The sequence below is a fragment of the Dreissena polymorpha genome, chromosome 4, assembly GCF_020536995.1.
Source record: "Dreissena polymorpha isolate Duluth1 chromosome 4, UMN_Dpol_1.0, whole genome shotgun sequence".
Taxonomy (NCBI): Eukaryota; Metazoa; Mollusca; class Bivalvia; order Myida; family Dreissenidae; genus Dreissena; species Dreissena polymorpha.
In genome coordinates, this window is record NC_068358.1 from 52,778,031 (window position 1) to 52,799,363 (window position 21,333).

At 36.3% G+C, this 21,333-nt stretch overlaps 1 protein-coding gene across 1 annotated transcript; it reads right to left on the reverse strand.

Moving 5' to 3' along the window:
• Window positions 1-767: 767 nt before the first annotated feature.
• On the reverse strand, window positions 768-18,438 carry LOC127876108 (polyprenol reductase-like). Its single transcript, XM_052421041.1, has 5 exons — window positions 18,214-18,438; window positions 16,992-17,134; window positions 16,306-16,515; window positions 3,810-3,926; window positions 768-2,781 (listed from the first exon to the last, which is right to left on the reverse strand). Exons 1-5 carry the CDS (start codon window positions 18,393-18,395, stop codon window positions 2,522-2,524), a joined length of 912 nt encoding a protein of 303 aa, XP_052277001.1. The 5' UTR covers window positions 18,396-18,438; the 3' UTR covers window positions 768-2,521.
• Between the last annotated feature and the right edge of the window lie 2,895 nt (window positions 18,439-21,333).

Here is a 21,333-nt window from a genome sequence, read left to right on the forward strand (position 1 = left end):
CATCTATGTTGTTGTCAAGATTGGCTGGGTTATCATGTAAACGTAGTATTGCATTCGGAAAATTACACACCTCTGCACCGGTAGTAGTATGCGTATCCTGTTAAACCGATGTATATTTAATGTACATGTAAACTGATAAGAGTACACAGTGGCTGTATCAACAATATTCATTATTAGATACACGAATAGATTATTATTGTTACTTACAATATCAAGGAACAGTTAAAGGGGCCTTTTCACAGATTTTTGCATTTTTTTAACTTATTCATTAAATGCTTTATATTGATAAATATAAACATTGGATCTAAAAAGCTCCAGTAAAAAATCAAGAAAAAAAATAAAAAAAGGAAAAGAACATTGCCCGGAGCAGGTTTCGAACCAGTGACCCCTGGAGTCCTGCCAGAGTCCTGAAGTAAAAACGCTTTAGCCTACTGAGCTATTCCGCCGAGTACACATTCTAGACGTATTTTATACCTTATATAAGCAATCTTCGTAGTTTCACAAAATTTAACGACAAAAACAGAACTCTCCAAATTATTCAATCGTTTCGCGTTGCAACGCTTTATAATTTTTAGGTTTTAAAATCGTCAAAAGATGCATATAATGGCTATATTAGAGCATGGTTAATGTTCAGTATTACTGTTTCCTCACAAATATCATAACTAAAACGAAAACTTACGAATCTGAAACAACTTTTTTCAATTTTGTCAATTTACCAAAGCGTGAAAAGATCCCTTTAAACTCATGAGACATTATAAAGAGATAAATTCTTGCCCAATAGTTTTTTATTTAATAAAGAAGACAATAAGCCTATACAATACATGAAAATAGGCAGGATGCAATATTGAAAATAAACCGTAACCTGAAGTCACCGCAATCACTGGTCAAGGCAAAGCACTGGGATTTATAGGCCGTCAGTTATAACTGGTCAATAACGGACTGGCTGATCGTGTTGCGTTTTGTATTTCAGTGGCAAAACAATACAAAGATGCAAAATACAATAAGTTTCCTTTAACAAATAAGACTCCTTGTGAGTACAATGTATTCAAAATTATGTGCATGTCATAAATGAGGTGTCATGCCATAATGGGTCTTATGCTATATTTTGCCAATAATGCTAAAGACCAGCCTGCACATTTGCACAGTCTGGTCAGGAGCTACATGTTCCCTGTCCTATAATGTGACTATGCAACATTGTTTGACTTCATAGTTAACAGGGTACCAATTGACCAGTCTGTGCAGATGTGCATATGACCCATTTTTGCATAACGCAGCTCAAATCATATAACTCAATTCATAACAGCAGCAAAACGATTGAAACATGATTAACATGCAAATGGAATTGTGAAAGTAAACATAAAACAGAGTCAATTATGCATAGCAATTACACATGAACATGCATACTGCATAGCACAAACAAAGTCATAAGCAGAAAATCATATTATTCAGGGCTCTTGTAAATACCTGTATGTATATTTGTAAATAGCTTTACATTTATTTGAGGCAAAAATAAAATTCAGGTTCTTAATAAGCCTACTTTAAAAAAATGTCCATGCTTACATTTCAGTAGAAAGGCTGCAGCCCTTTCACAAATTTGTTTATCAATTCGTGATAAGAAAATGACTAACATCTTTTGTTAAAAAGAATAATTTAAACCCAAAGAACAAGTGGTCAGCTTTTATTTATCAGGTGACATATACTTCATATGATTATATTTTAGAGACGTTGAAGCTTTAATGAATTTGTTTGCATAACAGACTGCAAATGGTACTGAGAATGTCAGCATTGTTGGGTAATTTTAATGTACGAGTCTTGTTCTGAGAAAATTGGGCATAATGCATGTTCGTAGTGTCGTCCCAGATTAGTCTGTGCAATCCCCACTTGCTAATCAGGGACGACACTTTCCGCTTTTATTACATTTTTTTTTTAAATGAAGTCTCATCTTATCAAAAATCCAATTTAGGCGGAAACTGTCGTCCCTGATTAGCCTGTGCGCACTGCACAGGCTAATCTGGGATGACACTTAACGCACATGCATAATGCCCAGTTTTGTCAGAATGTGACTCATGTACTGTCAAGTACTCATTTACAAAGTCAAATGTCACCAGGGCTTACTCTGCTATACATCAAATTTTCCACTATCTACAATGTGACCCATCTGTCTACAGATATATCTGTTTGGCTACAACATTTTCGTCATTAAAATTCTCATAATAGCCAAAATGAGCAGATTTTGGCAATATAGAGGCAATATATCTGGCTAAAGGATATTTTGAGCCTGGGATGACCTGTACTGTTTATTCCTTTGTGCTCAGGCTTATTGATAATTTTTCTATACCACTGATGTTGAAAGCATTTATATTGTGGCATTACAGATTATATTCGTCCTTATTTTACCGCTTATAAAGCATTATCAGTTTACCACCACTGGGTTAACCATTCAGAACACATGGAATCATTGATTTCTGAACTTGTAGGGGGCGAATGAAAGTTATTCTTATAGTTACCAATGCATGCATGTTCAAAACACAAATGGAATCGTAGATTTCCGATCCTTTGGGTACGATTTAAACGTCTTCTTGTACCACTGATGAGAGAAATGTCCTGTGATAACTTGATTGACCAGTACAAACACAAACAGCCAGAACATCATGGCGTTGCGGAAGGCGAAGATCACATTGAAAGAGAGGTAAATGAGAATCTCAACAAAGTAGTGTGGACAGGACACATACTCAAACAGTCCCCCTCTTGGGATGTGATGTCTGGTGTTCTCAACATTGCCTGTAGAGACAGAAGATTGTTAGTTTGAATATTTGAGCCTCCCTCTGGCAATACTGTGCTAAAGGAATTTGTGCAAAGTGTTGTCTGAGTTTAGCCTGTGCAGTCCTTTAAGAAAAATTCAATAAAAAGTGGAAAGTGTTGTTCTGATTACTGCACAGGCTAATCTGGGAGGACAATGCTAACATGCATTAAGCCCTGTTTTCCTAATATGTCACTTATTTTTATTTTCACAGTTTTCTTTTTTTTTCAGTCATAAAACGGTTGTCAGTAAAACTACCAAAACTTTTCCTGGATTGAATAGTTTTGAAGTGCTCAGTGCACAGTAAGTTAACTGTCCTTAAATCACAGGTAGTGGTGCAATGGCTGTTGAAAATATTTGATAAATTAACCAATCCCCACACATGTAATATGGCTGCGCTGGGAAACAAATCCACAATCCTTGAATTTGCCAGGTAAGGGAAGACTTACACAAATTATGCAGCTGACCTATGTACAGAGTTCTTTAATTACATCTATCAAATTTTTGTGAATAAAACCATCAACAGGAGTTGTCTTGTCTCAGCTTTGAAAACTAATGAACTTTCGTTTGAACCCATCTTTCATATATCTAATTCATAACAAATTAAACCACCAATCTGACTGATCCTACCTGAATTGTATAAAAAATTTGCTCTTATTTTAACCTACTTTATATTTATCAATATTTTCAATAAAACCTCCAACCTTGTGCTGGCGTTAGCCTAATAATGGGCTATTCTTTGAACATATCTTACATCAAATTCAGATTAATTACACCACCCTCCTGAATTGTTCTACCTCAGTTTTAAAAAGCAATTGTTGTATTTTCAACCATTTTACATCTATCAAATTCCAATTAATTTAATAAACGCACCACCTGACTTAATCTGCATCACCTTTGTAATTTGGTGGAATATGATTTGAAGTCATCTCATTTGTATCTTTAAACTGATGGAGTATCATTTGAACCCATCTCATTTGTATCTCTAAACTGGTAGAATATCAATTACCTGACTTGTCCTGCCTGAGCTTTGCAAACAGGTGAGCTGTTCTATTCTGCTGATAGGAGGCCCATAGGAAGAGCAATACTCCGAGCAGGTGATGCCATCTCAATAGCGATAGAGCATCTGAAATACAAGGCAAGCGTTAGCAAATGTTCATCTTTAAAGTTAAGTTATCATAGCAACATTAGATTTAACAATATTTTAATTGTGACGTTAGTTAAACTTATACAATTTTATATAAAAACAGTGTTCAAAACTAACTATTCTGAGAAAGGAGTTCTTTGGACTCCCTTCTTTTGAAATTTAGGAGTCCGATCATACTTCATGTAATCCAAAAATTATGACACTTTTTATATACTGTATTTTTGGAGGGTAATAACACATGTTAACCACAAATTGATCAATCTTCTTTCATGTTTGGTTTCAGATCGAAGTTGAAAGTGACTGCTGTTATATATTCGCTGTCATTTGTTATTTAAGATTGCAAAATTATTTAACAAATGCCATTAATATTTAAGTTAATTATTGTAAGTTTAAACAAGATGTGTTTGTGAAACACAATGTCCCCCTATATGACGTTTGACCTTGAAGGATGACCTTGACCTCGACCCTTCACCACTCAAAATGTGCAGCTCCATGAGATACACATGCATTTCAAATATAAAATTGCTAGCTTCAATAGTGCAAAAGTGACATTACATGAGCAATTTTGACCCATATATTTGACCTTGAAGGATGACCTTGACCTTGACCTTTCACCACTCAAAATGTGCAGCTCCATGAGATACACATGCATGCCAAATATCAAGTTGCTATCTTCAATATTGCAAAAGTATTCATAAAATAAGCGATTTGGACCACATATATTTGACCTCTGACCTTGAAGGATGACCTTGACCTTTCACCACTCAAAATGTGCAGCTCCATGAGATACACATGCATGCCAAATATCAAGTTGCTATCTTCAATATTGCAAAAGTAATCATAAAATAAGCGATTTTGGCCACATATATTTGACATCAGACCTTGAAGGATGACCTTGACCTTGACCTTTCACCACTTAAAATGTGCAGCTCCATGAGATACACATGCATGCCAAATATCAAGTTGCTATCTTGAATATTGAAATACTGCAAAAGTGTACATTAAATGAGCTATTTTGACCCATATATTTGACCTTGAAGGATGACCTTGACCTTGACCGTTCACCACTCAAAATGTGCAGCTCCATGAGATACATATGCATGTCAAATATCAAGTTGCTATCTTCAATATTGCAAAAGTTATTGCAAATGTTAAAGTTGGCGCAAACCAACCGACCAACCAACAGACCAACCAACCAACAGACCAACAGACAGGGCAAAAACAATATGTCCCCCACTACTATAGTGGGGGACATAAAAATATTATTTTTTATAATGCATTTAAATATATGCTTGCTTGTTGATCCTCCGGATTGGTTGTTACAGCCCATTGCTTTATACATTTTCCCCATAATTTTTAACATAATAAAACAAAGCCAACAAACTGCAACTAAGCCCCGTACATAATCAATCGCTAATGGCATGGGGTTATTTACGCACAACTGATTCACAGTCGTTCCCATCCTCAGTGCATTGGGACCGTAAAACGTGCATTGTGTAAACAATTATGGGTATTGTGATGATTGTTTATAGTGATTAGACACTGTTAAGCGAAAGTTATCGATATTAACTACACACGTCTTCATCAATAATTTTAGTCCCGGGCTGTGGCCTTAGGGGGCATGATTTGAACAACTGTAGCAAAGGACTACTATAAAACTAAACATGCGAAATAACAAGCCTCTTGGCACTGCTGTCTCAGAAAAGACGACTTTCAAAGTTTTCACTAAATATATATAATTAAACAAGAAACGCAGGGTCAATTATAACCCAAGAGGGATGATTTTAACATAGTTGTAACAAGACCAGAATACGATGTTAAACAAAAACAAGGGCTGTTTGTAAAACATGCATGCCCCCCAAATGGGCTGTCAGTTGTAGTGGCAGCCATTGTGTGAATATGTTTTTTGTCACTGTGACCTTGACCTTTGACCTAATGACCTGAAAATTAAAAGGGGTCATCTGCCAGTCATGATCAATGTACCTATGAAGTTTCATGATCCTAGGCCTAATTATTTTTGAGTTAACATCCGAAAACCATTTTACTATTTCGAGTCACTGTGACCTTGACCTTTGACCTAGTGACCTGAAAATCAATAGGGGTCATCTGCCAGTCATGATCAATGTACCTATGAAGTTTCATGATCCTTGGCGTAAGCATTCTTGATTTATCATCCGGAAACCATTTAATTGTTTCGAGTCACTGTGACCTTGACCTTTGACCTAGTGACCAAAAAATAAATAGAGGTCATCTGCTAGTCATGATCAATGTTCCTATGAAATTTCATGATCTGAGACATAAGCATTCTTGAGTTATCATCCAGAAACCATTTTCCTATTTCGAGTCACTGTGACCTTGACCTTTGACCTAGTGACCTGAAAATCAATAGGGGTAGTCTGCCAGTCATGATCAATGTCCTAAGCATTCTTGAGTTATCAGGAAACCATTTTACTATTTCGAGTCACTGTGACCTCGACCTTTGACCTAGTGACCTGAAAATCAATAGGGGTCATCTAACAGTCATGATCAATGTACCTATGAAGTTTCATGATCCTAGGCATAAGCATTCTTGAGTTATCATCAGAAAACCATTTTACTATTTCGAGTCACTGTGACCTTGACCTTTGACCTAGTGACCTGAAAATCAATAGGGGTCATTTAACAGTCATGATCAATGTACCTATGAAGTTTCATGATCCTAGGCCTAAGCCTTCTTGAGTTATCATCCGGAAACCATCTGGTGGACGGACCAGTGGACCGACGGACGGACTGACATGTGCAAAACAATATACCCCCTCTTCTTCGAAGGGGGGCATAACTAATTCCCTGCCCTAACGTTTTAAGAGAAAACTTTTTTAAATGTGTAAGTCTTCTTACATTTCTTCATCATTGGGCATGGCCAGTTTTTACCGAAGGGACGATATTAAAAAAATTGGTAGAGGACCAGAATAAAATGATACACGCCAAAAACCAAGACATTTTTAAAGTGTTTGCTCCAAACATATAAAGCAAGAAACCCTTAGGGTGGGGCCACTTTTCAACCCAGGGGATTATTTCAAAAAGCTTTTTAAAACTTCGGACGAGCCAAACGATCAACATGAATGACTTCTATATAATCTCTTCCTAAACAACTTTCACCTTAAGTTGTCTTTTGGAACAGACTGAAGCAATTTCGAATTCAGTTGAAATATCATGAGCACAATTGTTGTGATAGTTTTATTATTATTTGGCAAAACATTTGATTTCTAGATTGTTCAAAAAGTTTCATAACACCCACATACGGAAAAAGCCCACTGGCACTCATATTTTTCAGTAGACCTGAACCGTTTTCAAACTCAGCAGATATACCATTAGAAAAAGCGTTCCGGTCAAGTTTCGTGAGGATTGGGTCAACAAGTAACTTCTGAAAAGTTTAGAAACATTTTATTTAATTTGACAAAGCAACCTAGTTTTTGAACGCAGTTTTGTAATGTACCCAATTGTCATTTAGACCGATTTCTTGCTTTGTTTCGTGAATATTGGAAATAAATATATTCTCTAGAGTGTTAACAATGTGCATTTTGACAACGGACAATGCAGGAACAATGATTAACAATCGGCAAAATGTAATCACAAAAGCTCACTGTAAGAAAGTTGTGCTCATTTCATCTAATATAGACTTTTGCTAAGTGCATGTGTGTAAACTATGACAGAGCACTGTGAATAGGGTTTTTATTGAACGATTTTGTTAATAGACTGAGGTCCTTTGCTTTCAAAGTCATTTGATTAAAACTCTTACATGGAATTTCTTTTTTTTTTGCTTACTACATTATAAAATTTACAAAGTATTTTCATCATAATAATACAATAAAAAGTATAAAAAATGCATCTTCTGACAAAATCTTGTTGACCAGACAGGGGTTTTCATAGGCAAACAGAATAATACTTATTCAAGTGCATAGTACAAATGATATTGTTCTTGTTTTCTATATGCTTCCGACATCACCTAGTTTTGATTGAAGACTTCTCACTAACAATAGACCAGCTGTCTATAATCTTCCTTGATAAGAACTCTTACAGCTCTCAAACAGTGGTTGAAGTGTGAGGTCAATAGTTGGTATCAAAAACTTCCTCCTGCGGTATGTAGAGGGTGAATATTAAATAATTACATTTTAAATGAGACAATAAACAAATTAAACTGAAAGTTTTTATAGACTGATCAACAATGATTATTCTGAGTAAAATTTTCTTTGTGCAGACATTCTGCTTTTGCGAAACAAATAAATAAACGAAGGGATTTTTTATAATTCACAGATAATTTTGAAGGAGTCTGACGGACGTCCTTGACATAAAAATAAGGAGTCCGTGTCTAATTTCCACGAATCTCGGACTACCGTACTCCCGTTAGTGTCGAACACTGAAAAATACAAGTTTATCTCCACAGTCCAGTTATTATGTTGATAATCAAGAAAAAATGGTATCCAGTAAGATAAATTTGTTGCACAGCTTTCAAATAACCATTCACAGTCTGAAACAGGGTAGTAAATATATATTAATTAATTGACTAACTAATTAACTTGGTGGTATGTCAGGTAAGTGTTGTTTTGTCAAAGTATGAATCAAATAAGATAGTAAATAAAGAAGTTATGGCAATTTAACCAAAATGTTCAATTATCTAAGTATAAAAGGGGCCATAATTCTTACAAAATGCTTGATACAGTTGTCTGCTCTTGTTTATAGATTGGGATCATGTTGGTAAAGAAGTATGAAAAATATAAAAGCAATATGTCAAAGGACAAAGGAAATATTTGGGGTAGTACGCAAACTTTAACATTAGCACGCTAACGGGAACAGACACGGGAGCGCTAATGCCGAGGTGAGTAGGATAGCTCCACTATATATATTTCATATATAATAGTCGAGCTAAAAATGATACATCATGCTTTTACTACTCTAATGTGTAATTATAAAGAATCATAGTTAATCGTATTATGTTATATAATCTGATAACACAAATTATTAATCACTAAAAACGAGGTGGTTACTATTTACTTTACATGCATACACAAGCCCACTTGCCTTTTTATACGTTATCCAACCAATAATTTTGTGATGCATGTCATGTATAATTATCATTATTATCCCCAGGCTTTTTGAAAAGCGTGGGGATATTGTGGTTATCTCCGCCGTCTGTCCATCCGTCAGTCCTGGCCACTATCTCCTCCTACACTATAAGCACTAGATCATTGAAACTTACACACATGGTAGCTATGAGCATATATGTGCGACCCTGCACTTTTTGGAATTTTGATCTGACCCCTGGGTCAAAAGTTATGGGGGTTGGGGTGGGGCCAGGTCAGAGATTTTTACTCCTTTTTTATGTTATTTTACATTAACTTCTTCATTTCTACACCGATTTACTTCAAATTGATACTGAACATCTCTTATGACAATACGGTCAATCTCAACTATGCATGGCCCCATTACCAACCCTGGGGCGCCCGGCCCACATAAACCATGCCCACCCAAAATTGCCTTTTACTATAACTTCTTCATTTCTACTCTGATTTACTTCAAATTGATACTGAACATCTCTTATGACAATACGGTCAATCTCAACTATGTATGGCCCCATAACCAATCCTGGGGCGCCCCATAACCAACCCTGGGGTGCCCAATTACCAACCCTGGGGCGCCCCATTACCAACCCTGGGGCCCCCCCCCCACATAGACCACGCCCACCCAAAATTGCCTTTTACTATAACTTCTTCATTTCTACACCGATTTACTTCAAATCGATACTTAACATCTCTTATCACAATACGATCAATCTCAACTATGCATGGCCCCATTACCAACCCTAAGGCGCCCTCGCCCACATAGACCACCCCCACCCAAAATTGCCTTTTACTATAAATTCTTCATTTCTACACGATTGACTTCAAATTGATACTGAACATATCTTATGACAATACGGTCAATCACAACCACGCATGGCCACATTATCAACCCTGGGGCACCCCCTGGGTCAAACATGCGGTGTGTGGATACGCGTCGGCCTCTGCCGCACCATTTCTAGTAATAATTATTACAATAATTACAGGTTTGCGTTACCGGCTTTATTTGTCATTTAATCAATAACTTTGCAATGCAATTGTATGCCAATGTACATTTTATACATGGCATTATTATCATTATTATAATTATTACACATTTGCTTCAGCGGTTTTACGTGTGATTTAATCAACAATTTTGAGTTGCATGTTATGTAAATTTACATGATATACCTTGCATCATTATAGTAGATAGTATTAGTATTAGTATTATTATTAGTATTATTATTAGTATTATTATTAGTAGTAGTATTAGTAGTAGTAGTAGTGGTAGTAGTAGTAGTAGTAGTAGTAGTAGTAGTAGTAGTAGTAGTAGTAGTAGTAGTAGTAGTAGTAGTAGTAGTAGTAGTAATATAACTTGTAGTATTATTTATGTTTTAACTATCATACATTGATATCCTTATATATTGCAAATTTGTTAACACTGCATGCATAATCATTGTCCACTAGGGCTGTTATTGGCCTTCTGGATCAGATATGAAATAAACAAACATGCAAGTCCAGTTATTATGTTGATTATGGAAAAAAATCAAAATTATTATGATAAACATTATAAATTAAGGGACTTAGAATAAGATGAAACACATAAATTTGATTTTTCTATCAATTACATGTCTTTTGTAACAGCAAGTACAGATTTGAATCATTTCCTAAAGGCGAGTTAAGACTTTAAATCACTAGTCCTACAAGGAGGCATAAATGCCAGACGTCCCAATCTCGGCCGGACAGTTCTGCTTTTCAGGAGTTTGTCCCAGCGTCCCAATATGTGATATTTTGTCCAGACATTCTTAAAAAACGTAAATTTAATCAGTTCCAATTAAATTTGCTATTCAAGCTCTGTCTGGCTTACATTTACCATCGCTTATTCCTTTAATGCCCCCTTTTAACAAACCATTTCTACTACCCAAGTGCACCTGTGTTGTTTTCGACACCTTATCAGCGATTTATCTGAAAATTATTTATTTTATAAGGCATCCCAGTGGGCATCCAACGTTGCTGCAACATTGTATTTAGGTTGCATTCGAACGTTGCTGTTTGGTTGGACCAATGGTCTATATGAAAGTTTTCCCGACGTTTTTTCCCAACGTTGCTGCGATGTTTTTTCCCCAATGTTGCTGCAACGTTGTATTTAGGTCGCATTAAAACGCAGTATTTTCAAATTCTATTTTTTTAATAATATAAATTTTAAAAAAAATTTGTTCGTTTCTTAGAAAGAACCATTATTTGATGTCTATAGAGGAGTTAATGAAACGCTCCCCGAGTGAAAAATCGAACCCACCAACCCCCGATCGCTAGGCGGACACCTCATCCACTACACCACGGCGACAATTGAAAGTTTCAGACAAAAATGTTGACTATTTTTTTTTTTTTGAAACTTTGAAACTAGATTCTACCATTTTAATGCATAACACAACTTAAACAAAATATTTTATTCGGCGATTTCGAGTTAAAGTTCATCTTTAGCATTTATAAGTTAAAGCAACTGATCTGTAAAATTTAAAAAAAATGATTTTCTAAAATTTACAAGAAATCATATTTTCATTGATGCTACGATTCCAACTCGGGGAGCGTTTTATTATCTCCTCTTTAGACACCAAGTACTGGTTCTTTCTAGGAAACAGACTCGACAGTGTGCATATCTGCCGATAATACTTGAAAGAGCGGTTGGCAGTAAATAAAAAAAAAATAATTTTATATTATCAAAAAAATAGAATTTAAAAATATTGCGTTTTAATGCGACCTAAAAACAACGTTGCAGCAACGTTGGGAAAAAATGTTGCAGCAACGATGGGAAAAAACATCAGGAAAACTTTCATATAGACCATTTGTACAACCAAACTGCAACGTTCGAATGCAACCTACATGTAAATACAACGTTGCAGCAACGTTGGAAAAAAAAATCGGGAAAACTTTCATATACACTATTGTGACAACCAAACTGCAACGCTTGAATGCATCCTAAATACAACGTTGCAGCAACGTTGGAAAAAAACATCAGGAAAACTTTCATACACACAATTTGGACAACCAAACTGCAACGTTTGGATTGAACCTAAATACAACGTTGCAGCAACATTGGAAAAAAAAATCGGGAAAACTTTCATATACACCATTGTGACAACCAAACTGCAACGTTTGAATGCAACCTAAATACAACGTTGCAGCAACGTTGGAAAAAAACATCGGGAAAACTTTCATATACACCATTGTGACAACCAAACTGCAACGTTTGATGAAACGTCCAGGTAATGTTTTGTATGCAACGTTGTGGCAACATTCGGTAATGGTTGCCGAAGTTGCGACCTAAATATTACGTTGCCACAACGTTGCATACAAAACATTACCCGGACGTCAGGGAAATGTTTTGCATGCAACTTTGTGGCAACGTTCGGTAATGGTTGCCGACGTTGCGACCTAAATATTACGTTGCAGCAATGTTCGCACAACGTTTGATGCCCACTGGGATTCACATAATGGCGTTTTTATGATAGAGGTCGCTAATTGCTATAGATAGATATCGCAGTGCAAAAAATAGCCAAATGCTTTGTATTTCATGGCCAAATCAAGTCCAAAGATACTATTATGCGGTATTCTGTGTGATATACCACCAGAGGCTAAAATCCTCCCAAAGCATTGGTTGTGTATAACAAATTGAGTGCTGACCAATAAACATTTATTTTTTATAAATATTCACTTTCATTTTGTGAATGATTTTCCTAACAAGAGGGCCTGAAAGGCCCAAAGTCGCTTACCTGAGATAACAAGATATTATTGGGACAAATCTTGTGACCAAGTTTCACGAAGATCGGAAAATAAATGTGGCCTCTAGAGTGTTAACAAGGTTTTACTATAGCCATATCAGGAAAAATGCTCCGCCCCCTGGCAGCAATGTTTTTCAACCAACCGACATCATTTTTTAACTCTTCCAATATAATTTCGGGATGAATCTTCTGACCAAGTTTCATGAAGATCGGACAGTAAATGTGGCCTCTAGAGTGTTAACAAGATTTTACTAAAGCCATATAAGGAAAAATGCCCCGCCCCTTGGAAGCCATTTTTTTCAAGCAAACATAATTATTTTCGAACTCATCTAAGATATCATTGAGACCAATCTTCTGACCAAATGTCATGAAGATTGGACAATAAATGTGGCCTCTAGAGTGTTAACAAGGTTTTACTATAGCCATATATAGCCATAAAAGGAAAAATGCCCCGCCCATGGTGGCCATGTTTTTAAAGCAAGCAAAACCATTTTCGAACTCATCCAAGATATCATTGGGACAAATCTTCTGACCAAGTTTCATGATGATCAGAAAATAAATGTGACCTCTAGAGTGTTAACCAGGTTTTACTATAGCCATATAAGGAAAATAGCCCCGCCCCCGTGGTGGCCATGTTTTTTAACCAACCGGCATCATTATACAACTCTTCCAAGATATTACTGGGATGAATCTTCTGACCGAGTTTCATGAAGATCGGACTATAAATGTGTTCTCTAGAGTGTTAACAAGATTTTACTATAGCCTTACAAAGCCATATAAGGGAAAATGCCGCCGCCCCTTGGCGGCCATGTTTTTCAAGCAAACGTAACCATTTTCAAACTAATCCAAGATATCATTAAGACAAAATCTTCTGACTATATTTCATCAAGATTGGACAATAATGTGGCCTTTAGAGTGTTAACAAGGTTTTACTATTGCCATATAAAGAAAAATGCCCCGCCCCCTGGCGGCCATGTTTTTCAACCAACCGGCATCATTTTCGAAATCGTCCAAGATATAATTGGGATGAATCTTCTGACCAAGTTTCATGAAGATTGTACAATAAATGTGGCCTCAAGAGTGTTAACAAGATTTTACTATAGCCATATAAGGAAAAATGCCCCGTCCCTTGGCAGCCATATTTTTCAAGCAAAGGTTACCATTTTTGAACCCATCCAAGCTATCAGTGGGACAAATCTTCTGACCAAGTTTCATGAAGATCGGAAAATAAATATGGCCTCTAGAGTGTTTACAAGGTTTTACTATAGCCATATAAGGATAAATGCCCCGCCCCCCCTGGCGGCCATGTTTTTCAACCAACCGGCATCATTTTCGAACTCGTCCAAGATATTATTCGGGATGAATCTTCTGACCAAGTTTTATGAAGATCAGACTATAACTGTGGCCTCTTGAGTGTTAACAAGATTTTACTGAAGCCATATAATGAAAAATGCCCCGCCCCTTGGCAGCCATGTTTTTCAAGCAAACGTAACCATTTTCGAACTCATCCAAGATATAATTGAAACCAATCTTCTGACCAAATTTCATGAAGATTTGACAATAAATGTGGACTCTAGAGAGTTAACAAGGCAAATGATGACGCCGCACAACGGACAACGGACACAAAGCGATCACAAAAGCTCAACATGAGCACGTTGTGCTCAGGTGAGCTTAAAAAAAAGTTTATACATATTGCATTAATCTAAATTTGGAGTTAATTGACGATTGATTGAATAAAAACAGGGGTCCCTAAAAACAGTGCTCGATGCATGCACATCACACTACACGATATACACCCACATGTTCAATTGAGCATACATGCCAGACGTCCCGATCTCGGCAGGACAGTCCCGCTTTTGGGCCCTTTGTCCCGGCGTCCCGATATGAGACGATTTGTCCCGACATTCGTTAAAAAACGATGTAAGGGATATAGGTTCCCAATAAAATTCGCTATTCAAGCTCTGTTTCGCCAACACTTACCACCGCTAATCCCTTTATTGCCCCCAATTAACAATCCGATTCTACTTCTCGTGTGTACCAGTGTTGTTTATGACACCTTATCAGCGATTTATCGGCTGATTATTGATTTTATCAGGCATTCACACCATGGTGGTCTTCAAGATAGTGGTCGCTTATTGCTATCGATAGTTGTATTATAATGAAATAAATGTTGAAAATGTGTTTGTTTTTGTCTTTGTTTGAAACGGTTTACAAAACAATTGTTTTGTAAAATTAACTCTACGTCATTAATGAGTCTTTACATTTTATGTTTAGTTCCAAAATAGCGGGATAATCCGAATGTGCAACATACCAAAATCGCAACAAACAGTCCAATAAGTGATACCCATCATGTCTAGTGTAATTGGGTGTAATTGTAATAAAAACAACGAGGTTCTATGCATGACAGTTTGACCCTACTCCAATTAAGTTGTTGGCAGTTAAAATGAACACAAAGACGGTTTGCTTCCACCAAAAACCTACCTCGGAAATGTGTACGGCCGCGCATTCCGTGTCAAGCTGATGTAACTGTTCGGTAGATAGTTTACTGTAACCCGTACTTTCAGTGTACTGGATAACCTCCCATGCGTTAATGTTTGCCATTGAAAGTAATATAATGAGTATTTTTGTCGTAATGTTCCAGATTTTGTACTCTAAAATGATGAATATTATCTTCGTTGTTTGCTATTGTCTTATTTAATAAAACTGTTATTGTTATGTTTAAGATTTCATGCTTCATATCAGATGTTTTATGTATTGAATAAAAGTATCAATAGTTTTTGTTAGTACATTGTACTATACTGACTACAGTAAAGGTGGAATGATAGATCGTTTTAGGTGTCCTGCTTTTTGGTCATATGTCCCGACAATTTTTTATGGAATGTCCCGCTTTGGACCTAAAAAATTATGGCATGTATGCAATTGAGGCCTCTGTGCTCATTGGATTGCATGCCCCACATTTCACTTTATTTAGCATAGTGCACATGTGTGTTTACTCCCCACAAATAAAGAACGCTTTTGTTCATGAAATTCTAAAATACATTTATAGTCAATATTGGCCAGAAATTATGAGTTTTGGTAAGCAATATACTGATTACTGACTGCACAAAAGGTGACATGATTGATTGTTTTAGGTGTCCCATTTTTTGGTCAAATGTCCCAACATTTTAATTAAATGTCCCGAATTGAAGTTGAAAATTCTGGCATGTTTGAAGGAGGGAAGGATTTGGGGGAAATTTACCCACCTGTATATATTTATTGATGAAACACAGACTAGCATTATTGGTAAGAAAAGAAGGATTGCCTGTAAGTACATCCATTTTTTTTTAAAGTTTCCATGATTATTCAGAAATAATATCTCAGTAAAGAGTTCAAAGCCTTAACAGTTCCAACCATTTAACCCTTGCTGAAACTCCAAACCCTCAAAAGTACTCTTAAAATACCCACTCATCATCAGCAAAAATAATTCAAATTGTATTTGACCATCAAAACATACTGATGAAATACCTGTACCGCTGATAGACCTTGAGTAATCGGTCCCCGCCAGGGATGATAGAGGTAGCGCCCCATAGAACGTGACGCCTACTATATAGACCAATATGCTGATCTTCCCATCAGGAGAGTAAACGCTGACAGTCAGGCACTCCAAGAAGCGACGAGTAACCTGAACATCTGCACACACTAAAACTATCAGGTTGGAAAATGCATCACCGTAACCTGCAATGAGCATGACAAGTTATAAAATAGAATTGCATTTGTTGTGAATGTTGCTCGCCACAAGTAATCCTTGAATAGTTATTGATGTGTATATGGAAAATCAATAGTTAAAGCATTTGACTGACAAAGTACAGTGATATTTTTACACCTAAACTGCTAGAAGCAATTTCATAAGGTATTAACTCATTCAGGAAGAGTAGACCAAGTTTCTTTATTAATGATTATTGGTCACACTCTATTTGAAGTTTTGAACAATACATTAAAAATTTTCAATATAAATGTTTTAAGTTATTTCTTGATATTAGTTAAATAATATAAACAAAACAATTATATAATAGTCATTGACTTGTCCAACCACAATTAATTATAATTGATTATTGATATGTTACATTTATACTTGTGATGACTTTCTAACTCATATTATGCACAGGAGAATATATGTTTTCAATTGAAACAAAAATGGCAGTGTGGCTTACTTTCCTTGGCTTGATTTCTCAAGATGTTGACCACTGTCCCCAGCACTGCAGGCAAGTCTCCACCAAGACAGGTTACATTTAGGCATAGACACAGCAGTGTGGTCACACATATCACTCCTGACAGATAGAAGTGGGCAAACCAGCTAAAAAATATACAAAACTCCGAGTTGAATACATAGCTTGGTAAGGGATATTTGTGATTCATGTTTTCCAACATACCTGCAGCTAAGTTTTAATATGTTTTATTGTCAGGGACTTTTTTCCTTGGTGCGTATTGATCTCATAATAGATAGGGGCCTACAATCTCTGGTTTTATTCTACAAGCCACTGTGACTTATCAAAGCTGAAGGCTGCTTTCTTTTCTACCAAGTACACAGTACACTTTCTTCCATGATCATACTATGATACACTACAGGTCCGTTATATTGGGTTTGCGATTATGTATTCAAATAATTGTCAAGATATCTGTATTATCAAAATTTGTATCATCAAAATTGTATTTGAAGAAAAGGTTTACAAATTACAAACCCTTTCCTTTGATCCAAGTAGGCAACATATGAATTTAGATCTTGAAGTATAGTCTGAAGCCAGAGATGGTTTTAAACACAATCTTAAAAGTAAAAATGACAAGAAAACATCATTAAAATTCTCCCAATCTGCATGCTATGTGTTGGCTTATTACACCAAATTGGTAAAAGTTTTCCTCAGATTAAAACAGCTTTTCAATTTTTTTAAGTGCATGACTTTGAAGCATGAGGGTCTAATAATATGTGTAAAAATGGGGCGTGTTGAGTGAACATTACGAGTAGAGCAGTGCTCCAGCTAGGCCGTAATGGAAGGGCGCAACCCCCTGCCCTTCCGAGTCCCCGCCCTGCCTTTCTGAGGCCCCGCCCTTCCATTTTATTTTGTTAGACATATTATAATTTATAAATCTCTTACTACATGTTAATTTATTTATTCCTTAATGTAGACATTTTATTTCCATGGTTCAATAATAATTGAAGTAACATATTCTAACAATCATTTATAGCATGAATATTAATATGCAAAAAGGGGTCCGCCTGCAAAAAGGAGCATTCCAGATATGACCGCCCGCTCAAAAGTGCCCTTTTGACAAGAAAAAAAAACATTCAGATCAAACACTTAATTGTGGTCATATTGAAAAATATTACACACTGTAGGGTGTTAAACATCGATATCTTATAAGTTCCAAGTCGGGTACCTTTTTGGAAGAAGCAATCTTTCAGTCACTGAAACTTTAGATTTTGTATCGCGAATCTTGCCATAAGTGTACAAATCAAGAATAGCAGCTGGTGAATATTCTGGAAAACTGTAAAACAGCAAGCCTAATAACACCCAAACTGAACAGACAATCCAAATTAATGAACACAATGAAATTAACATTTTGTTATATATTATTTAACGAACAGATTTTGTTCTGCTCACCGGTTGGATTTTGAGTCGAGACGGTCACATGTCAATTCGGTTAAACAGAGCTTCAAGTTTTAAAAAGTGCCGACGTTAATGTTTTGGCGCTTAGTTCAGTTATTTAATCCGTTAGAGGAGGTTATAACTGCGAATAGTATATTAAGTTTGACTACGTTAACAAAATCTTGTTTAGGGGCCATGAAGTCATTTATGCTGCGAATTCACCCTCCTACCTCTTCTAGGGCAGTTTTCAATTACTGACATCATATGTGCACTTAGAAATGGTAACCAGCCATCACATGCAAGACAAACTTGAGATGGTTAACTAACCGCCAAGATACGACTTCAATTCTGTTGAACATGGAAAATACTCAAACAAAAAAAAACGCAATTAAATGTTAATAATAAGTCGTCGATGCTTCTTTTTAACAACTTTAGATATCTACATATGCTGTGTGTGTGTTTAATCAAATGTCCAATCATTAAGTCATTGGCGTAAAGGTCCACAAGCTTTACTTGTTGTCTCCTCCATGTACATCACGTGTTCCGAGAGGACGCAACTTGGTGATCCGTTCAAGTTGTTCTCTTGGTTCGGACGATATAAGAAAGCCATCTTGCACGAAAGAAATCCCACGCACGCACACATTTGATGTGACACTTCAGATTATAAAGTCAACATTTCAGACCACCAAAATGCAACTCAGGAAGAAGCCATTTATCAAAGTGTATAAGATACCACAAAACTTGAAGAACTTTGAATCGAACTACAAACTGAAAATGAGAAGTCGATTGCATGTGTCCAAAATTAGAGACAATCACTTCACCTTAATAAAACATCAAAGTCAGTGCTGAGGTTATAGCAAAAGTTATATGTTAAGATATAAAATAGAGGATATGTGTTGGATTCGGTGGAACAAAGATCTATCAATATAATCATTTACGAGTAATCTTTTTTTTCCATGATCACGAGTGAATTTTAATCGATATTCCACCGAATCCATGAAATTGTCTTTTTATCTTCCGCTTACAAATAATTATTTTTGTATTTTTGCTATTCTGGACAAACATTTAAGTCAGTGCTGAGGTTATAGCATAAGTTATATGTTAAGATATAAAATAGAGAACATTTGCTGGATTCGGTGGAACAAAGAGCTTTAAAAAATCATTCACGAGTGATCAAAGAAGTGTTTTTCTATAACGACGAGTGAATTAAATTCGATATTCCACCGAATCAAACAAATTTTCTTTTATAGTATATGCATACACATGATTATAGTTGTATTTTTGCTATTCTGGACAATCTAATTCCCTGTTGGGCGCCCAGCAATTTCATTACATGTATGTTTAATATTGTTAATTGAAAAAGGGCATTTATTATAAAATGCCATAAAGCAGATACAAATTTCCCGAATTACATTATGGGCGGTACAAACGACCGGTTTCCAGTTCCTGTTCCCTTTGTGGCGTGTTTTACCGCCCTCAAACATACCGTGCCCAATGCCGACAGCGTTGCTTTTCTTTACAGAACTCAATTTATACGATTCCATCTCCAAAGTACGGAATTCGGATAGTGCCATCTATAATCTCGCCCTTCTTTCATCAAGGGTGACACTAGACGCACTAAGCGGTACGCGATATTTTTCGCGACAGTCGCGGCGACGCACGATATTTTTCGCGACAGTCGCGGCGACGCACGATATTTTGCGCGACAGTCGCGGCGAAGCACGATATATTTAACACGATATATCGCCCTTGTGTAGGTAGCCCAAAAGGCGATATATCGTGTTAAATATATCGTGCGTCGCCGCGATTGTCGCGCAAACTATCGAGCGTCGCCGCGACTGTCGCGAAAAATATCGTGGGTCGCCGCGACTGTCGCGCAAAATATCGGGCGTCGCAGCAACTGTCGCGAAAAATATCGTGTATCGCTTCGTGTGTCGTGTCTCGCGTTCAAAGGGCGACACTAGACACACGAAGCGACGCACGATATTCTGCGCGACAGTTGCGTCGACGCACGATATTTTAGTATTCAAATATCGCCCATATTATCCGAATCTCGTGTATCGCGGTCTAATTTCAGACCGCGACACTAGATACACGAAGCGATACTCGATATTTTGCGCGACAGTCGCGGCGACGCACGATATTTTTACGGTTCAAATATCACTGTAATAATATCGCCTGTCGAATTTCGCGTTTTCAAAAAATCAGGGGAGACAAAAAGGGGATAGTTTTACGTCATCAAACATGTGCATCATGTCGTATATATATCTTTTGATATAATATTATTTTACAAGATAAGTATTGATGCAAAGCATCAAAGGGCGTCGGGAATTTTAGTGTAAAAGGCACTCAATGAAGTTACATGGAACGATTTTTTTCTACTGTCAATATTAATATATTGGCCGATTATTTTAAACAAAATAGAAAAATATACTGGTATAACCATTATCTATGATTTTGTGTTATAACCCCCAAATAACCATTATTTATGATGTTGTGTTATAACCCCCAAATAACCAATATCTATAATTTTGTGTTGTAACTCCCAAGTATTTCATAGTTCCTTTTATTTACATTGGTTTCCCTTTTTTTACTGGTATCCGTGTAAAGTTTTTTTATTAATGGAACAGACCTGTGTAGGTTTTAAAAAATCTGCTTCATCTTGTAAGCGTAATTTCATATTTTTCTTTACTTCAAGGGGAGATGATTCTGAACTTATTCTTACGTTGCTCATTTACGATAGGGGTTGAGTACTCATTGATATAAAAACACTGTAAAAGTTTTTAAAAAAATAAATGAAAACTGTAAATTGTATAAAGAAGCTGCATTTCACAATACTTTGAAATTCAGTAAAAGATCATAATAGATTTATTGTTCCGATATTCATCATTTTCAATAGGGTTCGAGTAAT